Source organism: Elgaria multicarinata, chromosome 3 (assembly GCF_023053635.1).
Source record: "Elgaria multicarinata webbii isolate HBS135686 ecotype San Diego chromosome 3, rElgMul1.1.pri, whole genome shotgun sequence".
Lineage (NCBI taxonomy): Eukaryota > Metazoa > Chordata > Lepidosauria > Squamata > Anguidae > Elgaria > Elgaria multicarinata.
In genome coordinates, this window is record NC_086173.1 from 54,591,083 (window position 1) to 54,611,848 (window position 20,766).

General features: G+C 43.6%; 1 protein-coding gene across 1 annotated transcript in view; it reads right to left on the reverse strand.

Annotated features, from left to right (window-relative positions):
• ST6GALNAC1 (ST6 N-acetylgalactosaminide alpha-2,6-sialyltransferase 1) overlaps positions 1–20,766 on the reverse strand; it is a 44,209-nt gene extending 23,443 nt beyond the window's left edge. The window contains exon 1 of the mRNA XM_063121509.1: positions 20,594–20,766. Within this exon, the coding sequence (XP_062977579.1) occupies positions 20,594–20,766 (173 nt within the window). The remainder of the gene's footprint in view (positions 1–20,593) is intronic.

The following is a 20,766-nucleotide window of genomic DNA, read 5'->3' on the forward strand; positions in this document are numbered from 1 at the left end:
TAAGTTAACATCTGGCAGGCGTACTCTGCACTAATTTTCAAAGACAGCTCCATATACAACACATAGCAATAATTTAACCAGGATAAAATGCTGTTACAAGTCCGGCTGAAAAGAACATTCTGGATATGGTAGAAACATGCATTATGCAGAGCAGGTAAGAGGCATTAAGAAAAAGTATGGGGCTAAAAAGGGCAATTGAACAAGGGACAGCAGCTGTAGTAACATAATCACTACCAGGTGTTCTTGACATAGTAGGAGGATCTGGTGGACTGATAACTCCTTCCCTTTCTCAGGGCTCCGACACACCTTTTTTTTCCTCTGGTTTGCCTCCACGCTTTTTACCTCTGTTTCTTTAGCGCTGCAAGCACTCCTTCCTTTCACGATCGTAGCTATACTGGTGAACTCCTTTTCACTTGTTTGCTCTCCCGCTGCTATTGCACCGACCCCACCCCTTCTTCTTCTCCCTCCAGTTCTTTGGTTTTTGTTGTTGATAGACATTGTGATCAATGTGGCAGCCTTCCCCTCTCACTCATTTGAGCTCCTATGGGAATTAACCAAAATGCTTACAGCTCCCTCATTTTTAAAGATAAAGAGATGAAACTTGGCACAGTGATAGGTCTTAATGAGGGTTTTTGCCATGTCAAGTTTGAATCAGATTGGTTCATCTCTTGAGTTGTTAAGATTTTTTTAAATTCTCCCCTTAAACCATTTCCCTGATAGGCCACCAATGTGATATTCCACCTGTTTGCATTTGTGGAGGATCTATTTTCCTTTACTTTGATAATGCGAAGTTGTGCATCTTCAGTTCATAAAATAGAGAACTTGGCATGCCTTAAGCTTTACTTAAGAGCTCTCAAGGTCCAAAGTTTCATCTCTTTATCTTTAAAAATAAGGAAGCTGCAGACAAGGAGGTTGAGGTTGGAGCAGTAAAAAGTCCATTCATTTGAACGTTCGACATGGAATGCTGGAGGAGAACTGCCCCGCCCTTCCCTTTTGTCAGCAAGACTACATTCAAAGCACATGCCCCTAACTAAGGAAAAAGTGAGAGGACAGCACTACATGGAGGCTTCAATGTGCACTAAATGTGCTTGGGGAAAATAATCCAGACTTTCCCCATTCTAGGAAAAGATGGAAAAGGCTGGAGAAGAGGTGGGGTGTCTGCAGGACAGGCACGGTGTCATGGGAGTACCGTGCTGCAGAACTGCACAGCAGGCATGGTGAGAGTGCATTAAACCACTGGTGTGATGGAGCCCAATATCAACTATCCATCCTTTTAATCCACTACACCAGTGTAAGCAGCTCTGCTGGTGTAGGAAATGTGATTCATCCATCCACACAGCTGTGGTTATACAGACAGATGTGTAGATCCTGTAAGGTGTACTAACATAAGGTAGGGAGGGGGATTTTCCCACTGTACAAGTACTGCTGTGTTGGAATGCTGGGTGTTTGCAACTGAACCATGAAAAGCAGTTCCTTCCGCCTTTACTGCTGTCTAGGGTAACCAATGCAATTACACAAGTTACACATGGTTAGAACTGCTTCTTATGTTGGCACAAATGTGCAGCGTAGCTTCTAGCCAGAGAATAGCTCAGAATGACTTAACGCATTGCCAGAGGGTTTAACAAATGTTGCTAACTCCAGGATGTGTCAATCCTTTCCCGGCTGCTGCAGTTTTGGAAAGCAGCCAGAGCAGATGATGTGCCCATTTGTCATTCCTCAAAGCAGAACTGCAACATTGCAGGTGTTTGGTTAATGGGCTGAGGTGCTGCCCTCTTGGGAAATGGCTTCTATCCCTGAGAGTTGCTGATCACTCTCTGAACAGTAATCCAAAAGAATCCCTCATAGATATTCATCTCCATTGCTTTCCTGTAGGGATGCCGCCTCGATTTCATAGTAAGAATTCAATGTTGCAGGATAGGAAAAGCCACACATAGTAATTTTAGCTTTTGGTGGGCAGGAAGAAGAGCAGCACATTAACAAATAGCTTTATAGCACTTAAGGTGTGGGAACTAGGTAATTTTACTATGTCACACTGTCCTCTGACATCTGGAAAGGGAAAAAAATCAAGGGAGGGTTATTTGAGACTGCCTCCTATTATTTATTCATTTCATTTCATTTCTATACTACTCAATAGCCAAAAGTCTTCATCCCACATACCTGTTTCCCTCGAATTATCCCCTACAGCGCAGAGCTGTCGCTGTTGTTGTTGCTAGCTAAATCACACCCTGGTGGCAGCGCTCCTAAGATCCTTTGCATACCATGAAAAGGGTTTAAGGGGGAAATGTTAAAAAATCATAAAAAATCAATGGATGAACCAATCCAATTCAAATTTGGTATGCTTAAAGCTCTCCTTAATATCTATTGCTGTGCCAATTTTGATGTCTTTATCTTTAAAACCAATGCAGATGTAAGCATTTGTTTAATTTGAAGCTTAAAAGTATCAAATCCTGCTCCTGCTCCCCCAGTGGCCGCTCGGAAAACAACAAATGATTTGCTCCAAAAGTAGTAGCAAAATAGGTCGGGTCTTTTGGCTTTATAGCACAATTAAAGCAGGATGCATGGGAGTACTTCACAGTCAAAGAAGATTATAAACTGGGAAACTTCAGAGTCCTTGGCACGCAATTCGCAGTGATTCACAGTATAACGCTGGTGTGATAAAGCTAAAAGTTCAAGAAAGGAATCTTGTCATACTGGTAATACAAAAGACTTAACAGAAATAACATTCAGAACAATACAACAAAATCCTTGAGAATAATAATGTTTAATATTCTTCAAAGTATGGGTGTTGTTTTGTATTCTTATATGGTTTTAGTATTATATTTTGATTGTAGCTCCTGACGAAAGTTCCTGGTATCCGAAACGTTGAGCTTTTTGATTTTTTTTAAAATTAACTTTTGACAATACCATTAAAGTTTTATCATCCTTCACAGCACCAGAGCCAGTCTCTCTTCTCACGCCATTTAGTGGTGTTTTTTCTCCTTTTTTTCCATCTATATCGCCCAATAGCCAAAGTTCTCGGGCGGTTAAGGGTGCCACATCATGCTAGACCCATCTTCATTCATATCTTTTCTTGGAAAATAGTTTCCCTGAATTTTTTCAGGGAAAAATGAGGGGCATTCTAAACACGTTGAATATTTTGATTGCTTCCCCCTTTTAAATTCGTCTTGGGCAGAACAGTCCTAACCCCCCACCCCCTTCCATGGTTCTAGAGCAATGCTGCCAAGTGTGTTTGAGGGGTGGTGGTGTACATCTGCCTGGAGGCCCCAGTTATACAAAGAGAGAGTTCCACAGGATTACACCTACCATTAGTGGTGACTGCACCACTGGTCATTGTGAAGGAGAGCAGATAGACTGCGCTGGGTGGAGGACAGGTTGAGTGAAGTAATTGGGAGAGGGTAGTTTTAGTAGTATATTTTATGCATGTAGTTTTAAACTGAATAAAGCCTTGGCGGGCCACTCAGCGGGAGGAGGAAGACGAAATAGTGAGTCCCTGGCACCAGGAAGAAACTCTTTATCTGCATCAAGGTTGTAAACCATCGTGAGAGGCAAGGAGGAGGATTATGCAGCTGGGAGGTGTGAAACCTATGTGCCTGACTGACGCCAGGGGGGAGGGTGGAGGAAAAGATGAAACAAGGGAAAAGGGTATATAGTGAGGGCCCCCTCCCCAGGGTCTGTCTTGTCTCTTCCGAAAGACGTGAGGAGAGTCTGGGCCACCACCACCAACGCCCTACTTAGGAATAGGTAGTTTGAGTTAGGTTTCTTATTTTTAATGGTTTACTGAGGTTTTATGCTATGCATGCTTACTAGGTGATTTTAGTTACTCTTCCCATGTATACCCTGCCCTAAGTCTTAATAAAAGTCTTCTACCTTGCTATTGTATTTATTTATTTATTACATTTATATACCGCCCCATAGCCAAAGCTCTCTGGGTGATTTACAATGTCTTGCTTCATGGGTTCCGTGCTAGATCCAGTGGCACAGAGCGGTTCAAGTGTTTGCTCTACCTTTACATCACCGAAATAGGGTGCTCCAGGACAGAGGGGCATTGGATCCCATGGAGCCAAAATCCCTTTGTTCCCCCGAGGGTTCCCGGGAGTGGGCCCTCAGCTACGCCAGCCTGGAACTGCCTAATTCCCGCCACCATCACCCCGCTTTCAATGCAGAGAGATTTAAAAGGTGTGGGGGGGAGACCTGCCAACCTCCCACCTCCTGCCCTGGCTGACGTGTGCTGGCAGGGCTTGGAAATGGCGGGTGAGCTGCCACTTGGCTCTCCACCCCACTTTGGATTGTGCTTTAACCTTCTCTTCTGACCTCCCCTATTCATTGCCAGCACCTGTTTGCCTTCTCTATTTTGTGGGGAAACTCTATGACTGTTTAATGAATGCCAGAGGCTGCAAATATAACAGCAATAATCCTTTATTGTTTACAAACCGTAACAGTCCCAATGAATTCACTTCGTGAAGGCTTTGCTTCTTTGTGCGTCAAATCCTTCTGCTTGTAACCTTCCTTTTAAATATGAGGCAGGAGTGGGGGAACACAGCCTGCGGCCCACATGTGCCACTTTGACCATTTTTGCACCCTTGCTGCTGTGCCACCAGACTGTGGCAGCAGCAAGGCAAGTGGGGGGGGGGCAAGAAGGTGGCCCACGTTGGGGTCAGGAGGGCAGTCCAGCCCTCTGCCCCCTGGAAGTTGCCCACCCTTGATATAAGGCCTTGGTTCTCAATCCCTATTGAGGATCCCATTTCACTACAATACCAGTGCTAACCACTGACATCATATGGGTTAGCTAATTGGTTAATGGTCCCACGTTACGATTGTTTCGTGGAGAAGCCACCACAAGAATGCTGTCTGAGAGGGCTGTAACATGACCATTGACCAAAAACGTTTGCAGGAGGTTGACGCTCTAAATCACAGCAGCGATCACTCCCAGACTACATGTTTGGAAGGTGGCGGAGGCCGACAAACACTGCTAGACTACAAGGACGGCCAGGAGAATACACTGTTATCATGCCCAATCAGTCATGGTAATCCCCTGCAACAGGAAGTACTGCTTGGAGAGAGTTCTTTCCATTGCTCTTCCCAGTTGGTGGCAACTTCCTCTGATCAGGACTACACACTGCAGCATCTTGTCAAGATACGGATGCATCGTTGATTTACATAGAGGCCTTATATAGGGTGACCATATGGAAAGGAGGACAGGGCTCTTGTATCTTTAACAGTTTATCGGAAAGGGGTATTTCAGCAGGTGCCATTTGTATGCATGCAGCACCTGGTGAGTTCCCGCTTCATCACAACAGTTAAAGCTGCAGGACCTATACTAGAGTGGCCAGATTCAAAAGAAGGCAGAGCTCCTGCAGCTTTAACTGTTGTGATGAAGAGGGATTTTTCACCAGGTGCTGCATGCGTACAAATGACACCTGCTGCAATTCCCTTTTCTATACAACTGTTAAGAATACAGGAGCCCTGTCCTCCTTTCCACATGGTCACCCTACCTTATATTTCTGTACTATCTCCCATCCAGGGGGAGACAGGGGGAGTGCGACCCTGTTGGTTCTCCTGGACCTCTCAGCGGTCATCGATACCATCGACCATGGTATCCTTCTGGATAGGTTGTCTGAGCTGGGAGTTGGAGGTACTGCATTGCAGTGGTTCCGCTCCTACTTGGATGGCCGATTCCAGAAGGTGGTGTTGGGGGATTATTGCTCTGTGCCGTGGCTCCTAAGCCATGGGGTTCCGCAGGGCTCTATCTTATCCCCTATGCTGTTTAACATTTACATGAAGCCGCTGGGGGAGGTTATCCGGAGATGTGGACTGAGGTGTCATCAATATGCGGATGATACCCAGCTCTACCTTTCCTTTTCATCAAACCCAGGTGAGGCAGTGACTGGTCTGAACCAGTGCCTGGGTACGGTAATGGACTGGATGAGGGCTAACAAACTGAGACTCAATCCAGACAAGACGGAGGTACTGTTAGCGGGTGGTTCATCTGTCCGGCGAGGTATGTTTGCCCTGTCCTGGACGGGGTTGCACTCTCCCTAAAGGATCGGGTCCGTAGTTTGGGGGTGCTCTTGGATCCAGAACTGTCACTTGAGGCACAGGTGAACTCAGTGGCAAAGAGCACCTTTTATCAGCTTAGGTTGATATACCAACTATGCCCTTATCTGGACAGAGATAGCCTAGCTACAGTTATCCATGCTCTGATAACCTCTTGCTTGGATTACTGCAATGCGTTATATGTGGGGCTGCCTTTGAAAACGGTCCGGAAGCTTCAGCTGGTACAAAATAGGGCAGCAAGGTTATTAACAGGGACTGGCTGGCGAGATCACATCACGCCAGTCCTTTTCCAGCTTCATTGGCTGCCAGTCCAGGTCCGGGCCCAATTCAAAGTGCTGGTATTGACATTTAAAGCCCTAAATGGTTTGGGGCCAGGTTATCTGAAGGAACGCCTCCTCCCATATGTACCTACCCGGACCTTAAGATCATCTACAGGGGCCCTTCTCCGTGAGCCCCTGCCAAAGGAAGTGAGGCAGGTGGCTACTAGGAGGAGGGCTTTCTCCGCTGTGGCACCCCGGTTGTGGAACGAGCTCCCCAGAGAGGTCCGCCTGGCACCTACACTGTACTGCTTTCGTCGCCAGCTGAAGACCTTTTTATTCACTCAGTATTTTAACACTTAATTTTAAATTTTACTGTTTTAACTCTGTATCTTAATCTTATATCAACTTTGCTGTGTGGTTTTATCCTGGTTGCGCTTTTTATACTGTATCTCGTAATTGTGTTTTAACCTGTTGGGTGTTTTACTGTGGTTTTAATTTTTGTGAACCGCCCAGAGAGCTTCGGCTATTGGGCGGTATAAAAATGTAATAAATAAAATAAATAAATAAAATAAAATAAATCCTTAAAGGTCAGTACAAGGACCTTCAGTACAAGGTCATGCATCACACCCACCCTAGATTTATGTCAGAGAAATTTGAAAAGACTTGGCCTATGTAAACATCTTAGACAGCAGATGGCTGCCAGCCTCACCTCCAGGCATAATAACAGGATACAATTGTAAAGGCGAATAGGTACACAATTGCAAACAGAACTATTGGCACTCAAAGGCATAGACATGTTCCGAAGAATGAGTCAAGCTGTGCTGAACATTTGGTAATAATTGACGCTTTAAATTGCAGTTGCTGAGTTCAGAGGAGGATAGGGTTGGCATGCTGGTTAATTGACTGGTCAAATATTATCAGTTGGCAGCCCCAGGATTTGACTGCAGTCAAATAGTCCATGGGCACATCTAAATGGGCTCTTTACAGTGAGGTAAATGTGCAGATTCTCATTTTTGGACACATGACGCAGCCGTCCATTCACCACAGCGGCGGCTTTTACCCTTGATAGTGCGCATATTTGGATTTCCATTTTACCGCGACTTTTAGGCTAACGTCCGACTTTGCATCGCATTATGGTTATGTGTCCTTGGGGAAGGTAAATTGCATGATGACATGTGTGATTGGCTGATTTTCCTCCTTTCCGCTTATCTGCTGCCTTGTTCCTTCCCGCCGTTTACAACTTGAATTTGACAACAAAGATGGCTAACGGGGAGCGAGCGAGCCGTACCTGCTCGCCCTTGTCTGCTGCCTCGTTCAAGTTGGGGGGGGGGAGGGTAATTCAGGTGCTGGGCTGTAACCCAGGGCATGATCCTGCAAGGCAACACCACACTGACCTCTCCTTTCTTCCATATAAATATGCGGATCTCTGCATATAGAATTTATTGTGTTATTTGTCCCTCCTCTGTGCAGAGGTGAGAATGTGCACAGCATCAAGGACACTCAATATAAATCACTGTTGCTGCTGCACTGTGATGGTCACTGACTAATTCAAATCAGTAGAAAAAGGGTTAAAATTTAATGAAAAGCCATTCAGCTGTCGTATAGATGAAGGCCATGAAACTAAAAAGCTACTCTGTAGATGGCAGCCACCTAAATAGCACAACCTCTCTCCAGGCCTCCTGCTACAACTGCAGGCACCTCCAAACCGTAGCACAATTACAAGTGGCAACAGTACTCACTGCCTAGGATTGCCCACGATGCTATCTTGTTTGTTGACGGAACCAGAGAATACCTCCCTCCATGGGATCTGGCAGTATCAAGCCTAGACATTTTTTTTTAGATGTTAATTTCGTAATTACAATATCAGTTAACTAATTTGATTTGTAATGAGCATCAAAACCAGATGGCAAGTAAAATAACATTTTTGTAGTTCTAATAAAGTTAATGCTTTAAAACTGCTTGACCTTTATCGACTGGTCCAATGTCTAACTCTAAAAAGGAGAGAACACAAAAAAGATATAAATCTATTTTCCTAGTTTTAGCTAGTTGTGTATAAATCAAATAGCGACTTAGTAACATACAAGCAAAATCTAAGGTGTATGTGGTATTAGAACTATTACATACAGGCCCCGTTCAGACAACATGCTAAACCATGCTGTTTAACCACAAAATGCATTCCATTAACCATTTTGTGGTTAAGCAGCATGGTTGACTGTGAGCTTTATCACACTAGCGTTATACTGTGCAATCACTGCGAATTGCATGCAAAGGACTCAGAAGTTTTCCACCTTATAATCTGCTTTGATTGTGAAGTACTCCCAAGCATCCTGCCTTAATTGTGCGATAAAGCAAAAAAGATTCGCCGTATTTAGCCCCTACTTTTTGAGCGTATCTTCCGAGCCGCCGCTGGGGAGCAGGAGCAGGATTTTAAAGCAATGCTTACATCTGTGTAAGCTGTAAAGCTAAAGACACCAAAACTGGCACAGACATAGGTATTAGGGAGAGCTTTAAGCGTACCAGATTTGAATTGAATTGAGTCATCCATTGATTTTTTAATGATTTTATACAACCCCCCCTTAAACTCACTTCCTGGTATCTAAAGGATCGCTGTTGCCCGGTAGCAAAAACAACAACCGCAAAAGCAGGTACGTGGGATGAAGCTCTGTGTTGTCTGAACGGGGCCAATGAGAGGCAGTTAATAAGGATGGGACATAGCCAAGAGGCAGGCCAGCACAAAATGTTGAGTTGAGTGGGGGGCCAAGCTGGGCTCAGTGGGGTTTTTTTGGGGTGGGGATAATGTACTGTCTGCAAAGAACTAGGGTTGGCAAAAAGCAAGTATCTGTAACCTTTTTTTCAAGGCTTTTTGGGTACTAACTACCAAAATGACCTTCCTTAGGGTGACCATGTGACCGGATTTGCCTGGATTTGTCCAGGTTTTCTATGGCAAATCTGGGAGGGGGAGGGGAAATCCGGATTTTTTTTTTACAAAGAGCAGCTCTAATGGGAATTAACAAAAATGCTTATAACTCTGTCATTTTTTAAGATAAAGACATGAAACCTGGCACAATGGTAGCTCTTAGGAAGGGCTTTAGTCATACCAAATTTGAAACAGATCCGTTCATCCATTGATTTTTTAGGAATTTTTTAAAAATGGAGGTTTTAAAATTATTTTTTAAATCGTCGTTTTTAAAGATAAAGAGATGAAACTTTGCACCATGAAAGGATTTAGGTAGAGCTTTAGCCACACCAAATTTGAAACATCCGTTCATCCATTGATTTTCTTAAAAAATGAGGTTTTAAAATTATTATTTTTTAAACTGTCATTTTTAAAGATAAAGAGCTGAAAGTTGGCACCATGAAAGCTTTTAGGTAGAGCTTTAGCCATACCAAATTTGAAACAGATCTGGGGGCAGTAGCAAACCCTGTTAACAACAACAGCAGCTTTCAATGAGTGAAGATACAGTCAGAAAAGATATTTGAGGGAAGGGGAGAATGTAACACACAGAGTATAGCAAAAGCTTCAAAGTACAGCAAAACCTACAAAAGTAGGAGTGAGTGAAGTTAATTTCAAATACATTGAATCTCTCACTTGTTCTTTATTTCAGTGATTTTAACATTAAGATGTTATGTAGAACAGATTTGTCTTAAATGTGTGCTGTAAAATCAGACATGTGACCAAGGCTATGTTCGGGTGGGCACGCCCCCTTGGTACTGGACACGCCCCCTTGGGAAGCGACCATGTTGTCTTCCTTTTTGGTTTCCAAAATATGGTCACCCTAAATTAGCTTTAAAGTATGTTTCTTTTTCAGTTTTCACTTTGATGTCATTTGTGCTCGGTAAAAATCAGTGGGGCACAGCTTTACTTTAAAGTGATGTTACTGAGCACTATAATTTATTTATTTATTTATTTATTACATTTTTATACCACCCAATAGCTGAAGCTCTCTGGGCGGTTCACAAAAATTAAAACCATAACAAAACAACCAACAGGTTAAAAACACAAATTCAAAATACAGTATAAAAAGCACAACCAGGATAAAACCACGCAGCAAAATTGATATAAGATTATAAGCATTATATAAATAATAATAAAATAAGCCAAAAGCTGTAAGAGATCAGGTGGATATCTTTTTTGATTTTAAACATGGCTTTATTATCTTTAAAGATGAACATAATGGATGTCCTATAAACAATGCTTACACATAGGAACTGTCACCAAAAAGAAAAGAAAAGAAAAGAAAAGAAAAATATTGTAAGTAAAACCTGTGATAAAGTTCTGCTGTGTTGCACGGTGCCCTGAGACTGCTTAGAATGTGGCTTTTCGAACTTTGGCTTGTGCAAACTGTAGCACAGAGGCTGAGAGAACCAGATTTTGAGCAATGTTGCTTTTGATGGACATCACACTTGCACCAGGCCCCATAAATCCTCTGGGTGGCACTGGCCCTGCAAAACTGACTGGGAAGGGGGAGCACAGGCAACCCTTGCCCAGGTGGGGATTTATCCTAAGGCCAGCCCTGCCAGGAAAGCCCAGTAGACGAACCTCCGTACCAGGAATACTTACAGTATTTATTCCTCTGTGTGTGTGTGTGTGTGTGTGTGTGTGTGTGTGTGTGTGTGTGTGTATTTTAACCACATCCTCAAGTAATATGGAAAAAAGTGACCAGCAAAGAACTGGTTAACTCTCTTGACTCTCAGATGGACTCTCTCAAACCTCCTAAATATATGTTTAGTGAAATCCTTTGGTTTGATAGTTATGTTTTGTAATTCATGTTAATTGTATTATGAACTTCTAACAAGAAAACTTTTTTTAACTGTTCCTATAAGAACATAAGAAGAGCCATGCTGGATCAGACCAAGAGTCCATCTAGTCCAGCATTCTGTTCACACAGTGGCCAAACCAGGGATGAACAAGCAGGACATGTGCAACAGCACCCTCCCACCCATGTTCCCCAGCAACTGGTGAATATAAGCTTACTGCCTCGAACACTGGAGATAGCACACAACCATCAGGGGTAGTAGCCACTGATAGCCTTCGCCTCCAGGAATTTATCCAGCCCCCTTTTAAAGCCATTCAAATTGGTGGCCATCACTACATCCTGTGGTAATGAGTTCCATAATTTAATTAGGCGTTATGTGAAGAAGTACATCCTCTTATTTGTCCTGGAACTCCCACCAATCAGCTTCATGGAATGTCCCCTGGTTCTAGTATTTTGAGAGAAGGAGAACAATGTCTCCCTATCCACATTCTCCATACCATGCATAATTTTGTGCACCTCTATCGCATTTCCCCTTCGCCTCCTTTTTTCCAAGCTAAACAATTCCTGCTGATGTAACCTTCCCTCATAGTGGAGATGCTCCAGCCCCTTAATCATTTTAGTTGCGCTTTTCTGCACTTTTTCCAGCTCCATAATATCTTTTTTAGGTTTTGGTGACCAGAATTGTAAACAGTATTCTAAGTGTGGTCGCATCATAGATTTGTATAAAGGCAGTATGATACTAGCTGTTTTATTCTCAATTCCTTTTCTTATAATGCTTAACATGGAGTTTGCCTTCTTTACAGTGGCTGCACACTGGGTGGACATTTCCATAGAGCTGTCCACCACAATCCCAAGATCTCTTTCTTGTTCGGTCACCGCCAGCTCAGATCCCATTAGGTTATACTTGAAGTTGGTTTTTTTTGCCCCAACATGCATCACCTTTATTTCAGTGGAAAAGTTAAGCACCACTTTCTGATTGAAAAACATGAGACTTGGAAGTGCCTTTCCGTGGCCAGAGTGTACCCTTCCTTAATTACCTGGCCTTTTTGTTTTGTTTTTAAATGTTGGTGAGATTGAGATTGTCTCTGAGAAAATTAAGCTGCTTAATTAAAGCACAAATTATTTTATTTTAATCTTTTTGCTACCTTATGCTATTACTAATAGTATGCAATTACTATTAATTTCTATAATTTTAATGAAAAAAGAAAAAAATGTACCAGAGACTCATCTCAATGGATTTGCAGTTCATTTCCATTATGCTCCATTGTCATTTATCTGCATAAACTCATCTTTAAATCTATCCCTTTTACACATTATATGAGGAATGTATTCATTATAAGTATGTGAAAGCATTTCAGTTTAAAAAATAATTGTTCTTATTCAATTTATAGGTCTCTAAAGCTAACCATTCATATACATAGAGACACAGATGGGGTGAAAGGGGCATAAAGGCTTGTTGGTTATGAAGTACTTGCCACTTCTAAATCTTCGAAGCCTGATACAGAGATGTGGCAGTCCCACCTTGCAGGGAAGGCTGGCTATTACCCTGCAGCTAAAACTGAGCGGCTGACAGAAAAAATATCTTTTTAATGGCAGATTACACAAGTTTCCTTGCCTGGGGAGTATGCTGACATGTCTGTGAAAGAGAAGATAGAGTTGGGCAAGTCTGATGCACGATGAAATTCAGTCTAAAAATAAAGACCAGCTCAGCTTGTTAGAGCAAGGAATACATAAAGTACATCCAAGAAGGAGATGGATCTCCTCTTACCTTTGTGGATATTTTTCTGTAAAGAGAACGTAGACAGTAAAAGACAAAAGGAGGAAAAAAAACCCTATGAGAAACAGCCTGGGCAGCCTAGGAAGCCTTCTCCTGATACTCAGTGGTCTCATGGTTTCATGATAAACATCCCAGGAAGTCTCTGCCTGCCTTGCCACAGCCACGCTGCAGAATAGCCAACCCACAGCTATGCTCCTCTGAAAAGTCCCTGGACAGGGAGGGCAAAATGCATGTTCCACTCACTTTGCCCAGCTTCATTCCTCTGCCAAAGAGACCAACCAGCTTACTTCCTCATATCAGTTCTATTGCTCTTGTGGGCAGAACGTGTTAACAGAAAGACACCCATATGTCAAATAAATGCTTGCCACAGACCTCATTAGCCCCTGGAACAGTTTGGTCAAAAGACAAAAGAAATATGCTCCTTTTTTTTTGAGGCAAATATTATCTGAGCCTTGAAATGTATAGATATAAGGTGAGCAAGCGGTAAAAAGGGACATAGTTAAATACAGATGGGGAGTTAGGAAAGTGAAGCTTTTCTCACTCCTGCAGAATAAGCAGCACCTGCCAAAATTGCCTTTTAGAAACACAGTTAGCAAAGACACATGTGTTTGTTTGTGAGTGTGTGTGTGAAAGAGAGGGAGAGAGAGAAAGAGAGAGAGAGGGTAGCTATGTTTATGAAAAAGAGAAATGAAGACTATGATCTTATACCTGCTTACTTGAGAGGAAGCCACCTGAAGTCAGTGGCACTTGCTTCTGAGCAAACTTGAATAAGAACCAAATCTAAGTTGTAACACTTTTAGATGATTTTCTTTTTAAAAAATTGTGGTGTTTGTACATTTTTAACTTCTCCTTTAATAAATAAGGATCACGAAGAAAGTGAGCTAGAGATAGGAGGACAAGGCTTTTAATAATTGCAAAGAATAACTGCAACTTTTTATACTGTATTTCGTAATTGTGTTTTTAACCTGTTGGATGTTTTTTGTGGTTTTAATTTTTGTGAACCGCCCAGAGAGCTTCGGCTATTGGGCGGTATAAAAATGTAATAAATAAATACATACATAAATAAATAAATAAGAAGAGGAGGGTTTTGTGTGTTTTTTTTTTTTTGTAATATCGTAGGTTTTTGTTTGTTTTTTGCAGATGCTCCTCACCCTGCAGGGCTGAGAGAAAAGCACACCTATAGGAAGTTCTATCCATCCCACATGAATGCATAATAGGAATTATTACCTATGCAGCTGTGATCAAGAAACATTTTCAAAGGAAAAGAACATTCTCTAGTCCATATACATTGACACAAAAAGCCTCCAAAAGGTAGTATGCTAGATGTTTTGAGGGAGCGTCATGGTGAAATACAAAAGGGCAGTCAGGGCAAAGTTGTAAACAGATGTAGACAGCTATAAACAGAGGTTATGGGGCAGAACTAGATTCCAAGATGAAGCCGAGGCAGCTGAGAAAATTGATGTAGCATACAGGTGGGGGCAAAGGCCACGTTCTCTGCTAGCTCTACAGTCTTCCATCTTGTGCAGCCGTAAAGTAGCTCTGAGTTCAGTGAGTCCCTCTCTAGTAATTGTGGGTGGGATTGCATTGCACATCTTTCAAGGTTGGAAGGAATTTATTAGACCTTTCCTCCAGTTAGGAGCTTGCAGTGGAAAGCTTAAGACAGACCGGAGATACGCATATGCATTTTAAAGCATACTGTGGGCTTTGATGGATTGGGCAGAGTTTGTTTTTAGCAAATAATTGACATGTTGGGAACCACTTTGACAGCCCAGTAGACCTGGTTTAAATGAGACAGCTGCAGGGTGGGAACGTTAAATCCCCACGGCAGGAGGGAGCGCAGGGGCTTGGGGCAGCATGATAGGGCGGGAGGGAACTCACGGTTGCTTAGGTCAACAGGAACTTTAAAGGGACCCTTTAAACAAGGACTGATCATTAGGAAAGGGAGCATAATAAAATAAAAATAATCCTAGAGGAGCTGCTGTTCAGTGAAGCCTTTATGAGCCCTACCCCCTGCCCGGCCTTCCTGCGCTTCCTGTGGCCTATCCATGGCCGCAGACTATTCCCAGAATGCCCCCAGCCTCAAGCTGTAGCGAGGTCACCACCAGCAGATGGAGAAAGCTGTGGTAAATCTGCAGCTTTTAAAAAGTTCAGTTTCAGGGGAAAGCCCCGTTGTGGCTGTGAGTTAGCAGCCACATTGTATAACCAACACAACGCCATATAGCAGCCACCATGGGGTATACAGGGTGTATAGACAGCCCCCCAAACCACAGATAATTTAAAGTAAAATAACATATGCAAAATGAGTGGTTATTCTTGAGGGCTGGGGAAGAGGATTGTGGGAACCCTATTGTCAAGTCATTTTGACACACATAGTTACTTCTTGACTTTCAAGTTGCAGTGAAGAAGGTACTATGCTCTTCGTACCAGGAAATTGTCTTGCTTTAGGCAACGTGCTCTGAACATACTAAAGTTTCTCTACATTTGCTTTCATCAGACTCATTCCTATAGTATAATTGTTCTTTAGAAGTATTTTTATGAGGTCAAAAGTTACACTGTATCTCTGGCAGGGGCAATTTAGATGGGAGAACATCACCAGGTGACACTCCCTTTTGTTTTCCAGGGTGGAATTTTAACTACATCGCTCTCCCCGAGAAACGTTCTGTGGCACTCCTATGCAAGAAAAAACATGGCATATGAGCAGCGCAAAATATAGGCTGAAAAGGTTTCGAGGAGATCCCTGTGCCTGTGCAGCTTCTCGACCTGGGAACAGAGACTGCTGTAAGAGCCGTAGCAACTCCTGCAGTTCCTTCCCAGGTGTGTGCAAAGAAGAGAGGCCAGTGGTTTGGTAAGGAATTCAATAGGGGTGTGCACAGACCCCCCAATCCGCTTCTCTTCCAGATCCGCAACTTCCAGATTGGGTCCGCTCCACTCCGCCTATAGTCTGCTCCGATTCGCTGCGAAGCTCCGGATCCGGATCGGACCTCCGCTTTTCCCCCCATAGGCTTGCATTGAAATCCAGAAAAGCCTACAACTTTTTTTCTGTTAAGGTTAGAAACCTCAAATTTGGCACCATGACATCTCATGCACGTATACACATGCATGCCAAGACTCAAGCCAATCCAAGCCTCCCCTGATTTTGGGGGAATTTTTAAAACTCGGACACCCCATTTTCAGACATGGACTGTTCTCCGACATTTTGACAGATAAAAACTTGGAAGCAGGCACATCCGCATTCATGGCAAGTTTCAAGCAAATTCCATCATCCCCTGATTTTGGGGGGGCTTTAACCTCTAACGCAGCACCCCTAACCCCAATTCACACCCCTTTCTATATCTCCGTCAATTTTCATGTTAGAAACCTCAAGTTCGGCACCATGACACCTCATGCACATATACACATGCATGCCAAGACTCAAGCCAATCCAAGCCTCCCCTGATTTTTGGGGAATTTTTGAAAATCAGACACCCCAGTATCTCAGGGATTTAAAGCTGCAGACAGCTCAATGGGGCCATTTCAAAGGAAATCCCAACATGCCATGAATTGGGGAGTAGATAACCCTAAATATGAATCTTCTTCCACACTTGAAAAATTGATCTGGAACTTCAAAAAGTCTAAATGAGCGCAGGAAGGACTTGTCCCCTGAGACAAAGCAAGACACACACAAACCATCCCTGCGAGGTGGGCAGGGGAGGAGGACAGGCGGGCAGAGAGCCAGGCAGAGATATGCCATAGATCTAGTATGGGGGAATCAGTCCCGGCAGATGCCCCACCACAGCAGCACCCCGGGGGGGGGGGGGGAGGCAGTCAGGCAGGCAGCAGGCATTTCTGGGGGCATAAGGAAGTGAGGCAAGGATGGTTTGTTTCAAAGCCAGCAGTAAGTCATGCATTACAAACCATCCCTGTGAGGCGGTCACAGAGGAGGAGGACAGGCGGGCAGAGAGCCAGGCAGAGATACACCATAGATCTAGTATGGGGGAGTCAGTCCCGGCAGATGCCCCACCACAGCAGCACCCTGGGGGGAAGGCAGGCAGGCAGCAGGCACCCTGGGGGCAAGGCGGATCAGGCCAATTCGCTTCTGATTCTCCAATTCTAAGCGGAGCGGAGCACATCCCTAAAATTCAGCTTCATGCCCAAACTAGCATGAAGAAAGGTGATATAAGCCTCATGTATAAGAAGAGGGGTACATATGGCATCTTCACATGCCTCTTCCTCCCACCATGCCACCTCTACCCTGGCCTGGAACCTTTCAAAATCTGATCCTTTTAATCATACCTTTAATACACACTGAGAGCGAGAGAGAGATAGAGAGACAGAGAGAAGACCTTTTTTAGTTCTCCTTGAAACTAAACAAAGATGTTGATTTTGCTTCAGACTAGAAAGGACTGAAAATTCAATTGCGCAAGTTCATGTTGGTTCAGTAAGAAAGTCTCATCAGCTAAGATGATCCTTCTGTACACACTGACGCCCTGAAAGGGTGAGGAGTTCACGCATTTGCATTGACTCTGCCATGCAGCACTGCACACCTGACCACAGGTTGATACCTCTTGAATGGGTGTACAAAGTGAGTCATTCCTGGATTTCCATGAAGGGTGAAAGGAAGCAGGCCATGGAAAATGATTCCACAGCACCCCAACCTCCCATTACTTATTTATTATTTATATTTATTTAATTATTACATTTCTATACCGCCCAATAGCCGGAGCTCTCTGGGCGGTTCACAAAAGTTAAAAATATTCGAAGTATAAAACAACAGTATAAAACCATAGTACAAAATACAATATAAAAGCTCAACCAGATAAAAACAGCAGCAATGCAAAATTACAAATTTAAAACACCAAGTTAAAATTTATTTATAGACTGTTAAAATACTGGGAGAATAAAAAGGTCTTCACCTGGCGTCTAAAAGCATATAATGTAGGTGCCAAGCTAACCTCCTTAGGGAGCTCATTCCACAGCTGGGGTGCCACAGCAGAGAAGGCCCTCCTCCTGCTAGCCACCTGCCTCACTTCCTTTGGCAGGGGCTCGCAGAGAAGGACCCCTGAGGATGACCTTAGGGTCTGGGCAGGTACATATGGGAGGAGGCGTTCCTTCAGATAACCTGGCCCCAAGCCGTTTAGGGCTTTAAATGTTAATACCAATGCTTTGAATCAGGCCCGGACCTGGACTGGCAGCCAATGAAGCTGGAAAAGGACTGGCGTAATGTGGTCTCGTCGGCCAGTCCCTGTCAGTAAGCGTGCTGCCCTGTTTTGTACCAGCTGAAGTTTCTGGACCGTTTTCAAAGGCAGCCCCACGTATAACGCATTGCAGTAATCCAAACGAGAGGTTATCAGAGCATGGATAACTGTAGCTAGGCTATCTCTGTCCAGATAAGGGCACAGCTGGTATTTCAGCCTAAGCTGATAAAAGGTGCTCTTTGCCACTGAGTTCACTTGCCTTTTGGAAAGGTGATGACCAGAATCACTGAGTTCGCTTGTGTGGAAGACCAACTGACAGAAGAGGTATGGAACTGGCCTGAAGCTACATCCAATTAAAGGGGGGGATTAGCAAAATATCCTGAGGTGGGGAAGAGGGGAGAGACTGCCTTTTTCTTCAGTAGTAAAACAGCCCTTCCCACCCAGCTTATCTGAGCTTGTCTTTCATCCCTTGAGTGTGGAGGACAAGCAATCAACAAAGGCATATTTTTTTAAAAAAGCAAATAGTTACCTACCTCGCAAGAGCAAGAAGCTGGCTGCAAACGGAGTTCTGAGAGGAAAGAAAAGAGTTCTTCTGGGGTATCTAGGCACCTCTTCACCCTGCTGGCTGGCTGGTAGGGCACTGTGATTCTCTGCAGAATGTCAACTGAGTGGGAGCTGCAGAACTGGCACTGCCCACACTGCCATGTTAAGCCCGTGACCCTAGTCAGCACAAGCACTCTTGTGACACCTCTAACTGGTGATGCTGGAGGGATAAAAGCATAGAAACAGTGTGGCGGTGGCAGCTATGCAAACTAGTAGGGAACTGTCATTACACAAAAACGTTGTATAGTCCTTATTTTCTGTGATCATGTGGATCAGTTCTCTACTGCTGATTGTATGTGAATGTCACGCACATGGAGTTCATTGTTCACTCCACACCCAACTGGGTGGACAGAGTGCTGGACTAGATGGACCCTCGGTTCTGATCCAGCATCAGGGCACTTCTCATGTTCAACTTCTGTTCTGGCAAACTGTTCAGGATGCATAGCCATTTGCAGCAACAATGGCATCGTTCTAATGTTTCATTAAGGCTCCCAGAGGCTTATAAGCATGAATGCCAAGCAATTGCAATTACAATTATAATCCAAATTCTATTCCAGGGCATGTGTTACAGCTAATCCAGCTGCATATTTCTCTCGAGGTTTTCTAATGAGCTTGCCCGTATGCCATCACGCTGGACTCAGATAACTGAGCAGGGCTGACTCTGAGAAGGAAAAGTGAGCAAGAGGGCTGATTAAGGCACAGAGAAAGCAGGTTATAAATGCTCTAGTAAACAGAGGAAAGTGGCTTAAATAAGCCTTCCTTATCCTTCAACTACAGGGGTTTTGCACACACATTTACAATTCTTATAGGTAGGCAAATTGCTATAATAGCACAAAGATTATCCAAAAAAATTATAGTATAGGGCTAACAAGAAAGTCCCTATCCCAGAGGCAACAGACTCCAATCCTAGACAACACAAAGCAGGAACTGCCTACCCCAGAACTGAACTATACTATATGCACCCACAAACAAGTCTCCAAGTTCCCGGTCTACTGGACTTTGCCCAGGATCTGAAAACATCTTGCTTCCGTGGTTCTGGTTTGTCCCCATTTTCTTCCTCCTGTGTGTGCAATTTCCTTATTGTACTTCAACCTAGAGTAACAAAATGAAACCCAGCTTTGTCTTATTTCTCTCCTTCCTGCAATTTGTGATGAACCATGGGGACAATGTTATCTTGAAAATGGCAAAAGTGACTGCTGAGCTAATGAATGCCTGTTCACATTTGTGGAGGAATTCTTATGATTCCCATTCAACTGAATGAAACTCAGCTAGTGTCTCCAGCCTTTCATGGGATGTTATGGGCTGAATATATCCAATTGTATGCCAAAGTACCAGGGAAGTTTTGTTGGGGTTGCAATGGTTCTGCCTTTTGAGTGGGGAAAAGTAAATGTGTGATATTACTTATGTTGTAAATGGTGCCCAAGCATCTAACGGGACATGGTTACCTAACTCGAGTCCTTCTTTCCCAGGGTATTATATGCAGTGGATGATGAGACCTCAGTGCAAGTATGGATTCACTGCCTTAGCAGGTCATTATTTTGTTTGTGGGAATAAAGCATACAAACACCTCCCCTTGGGATGGGGAGGCATGTGTTATGTGGCTGCGTTATTACCTGCTATTAGAGTGCTTGACCAACTTCCTGAAGGTAAAATCAGGAATGCTAGAGATGCCAGAGAAGAAATAAAATCACGAAGTGCACTCACTGATGGTCAGGTACTTGGTGGTGGCATATTATTCCCTATGTATGGTGCAAGTAGAATTGGCTCGGCTGCTATTAGATTGCAAGCTGAAATTGAAATTATGGCAAATGAAACTGCAGATGCTATTGGTAGCCTAGCTGCTGAACAAAGAGATCAGACAGATGGTGTTATTGAATCGCATGGCCTTAGATTACATTCTAGCCAGTCAAGATGGTGTCTGTGCCCTTGTGGGTAAGGAACGTTGTGTATACATGCCTGGTGACTCACAAGAAGTATTTGACCACGCTACAAAGATCCGTGAGATGGCAAAAGCTGTCCATGTCGAGCCCTGGTCCATCTGGTCTTGATTTAGCAATAGATTTGGCTCCATTGGTGCTAAAAGCTTGCAAATAATTATGCTTGTGATTGGTGTAATCATTGCTTGCATAGTAATAATCCAT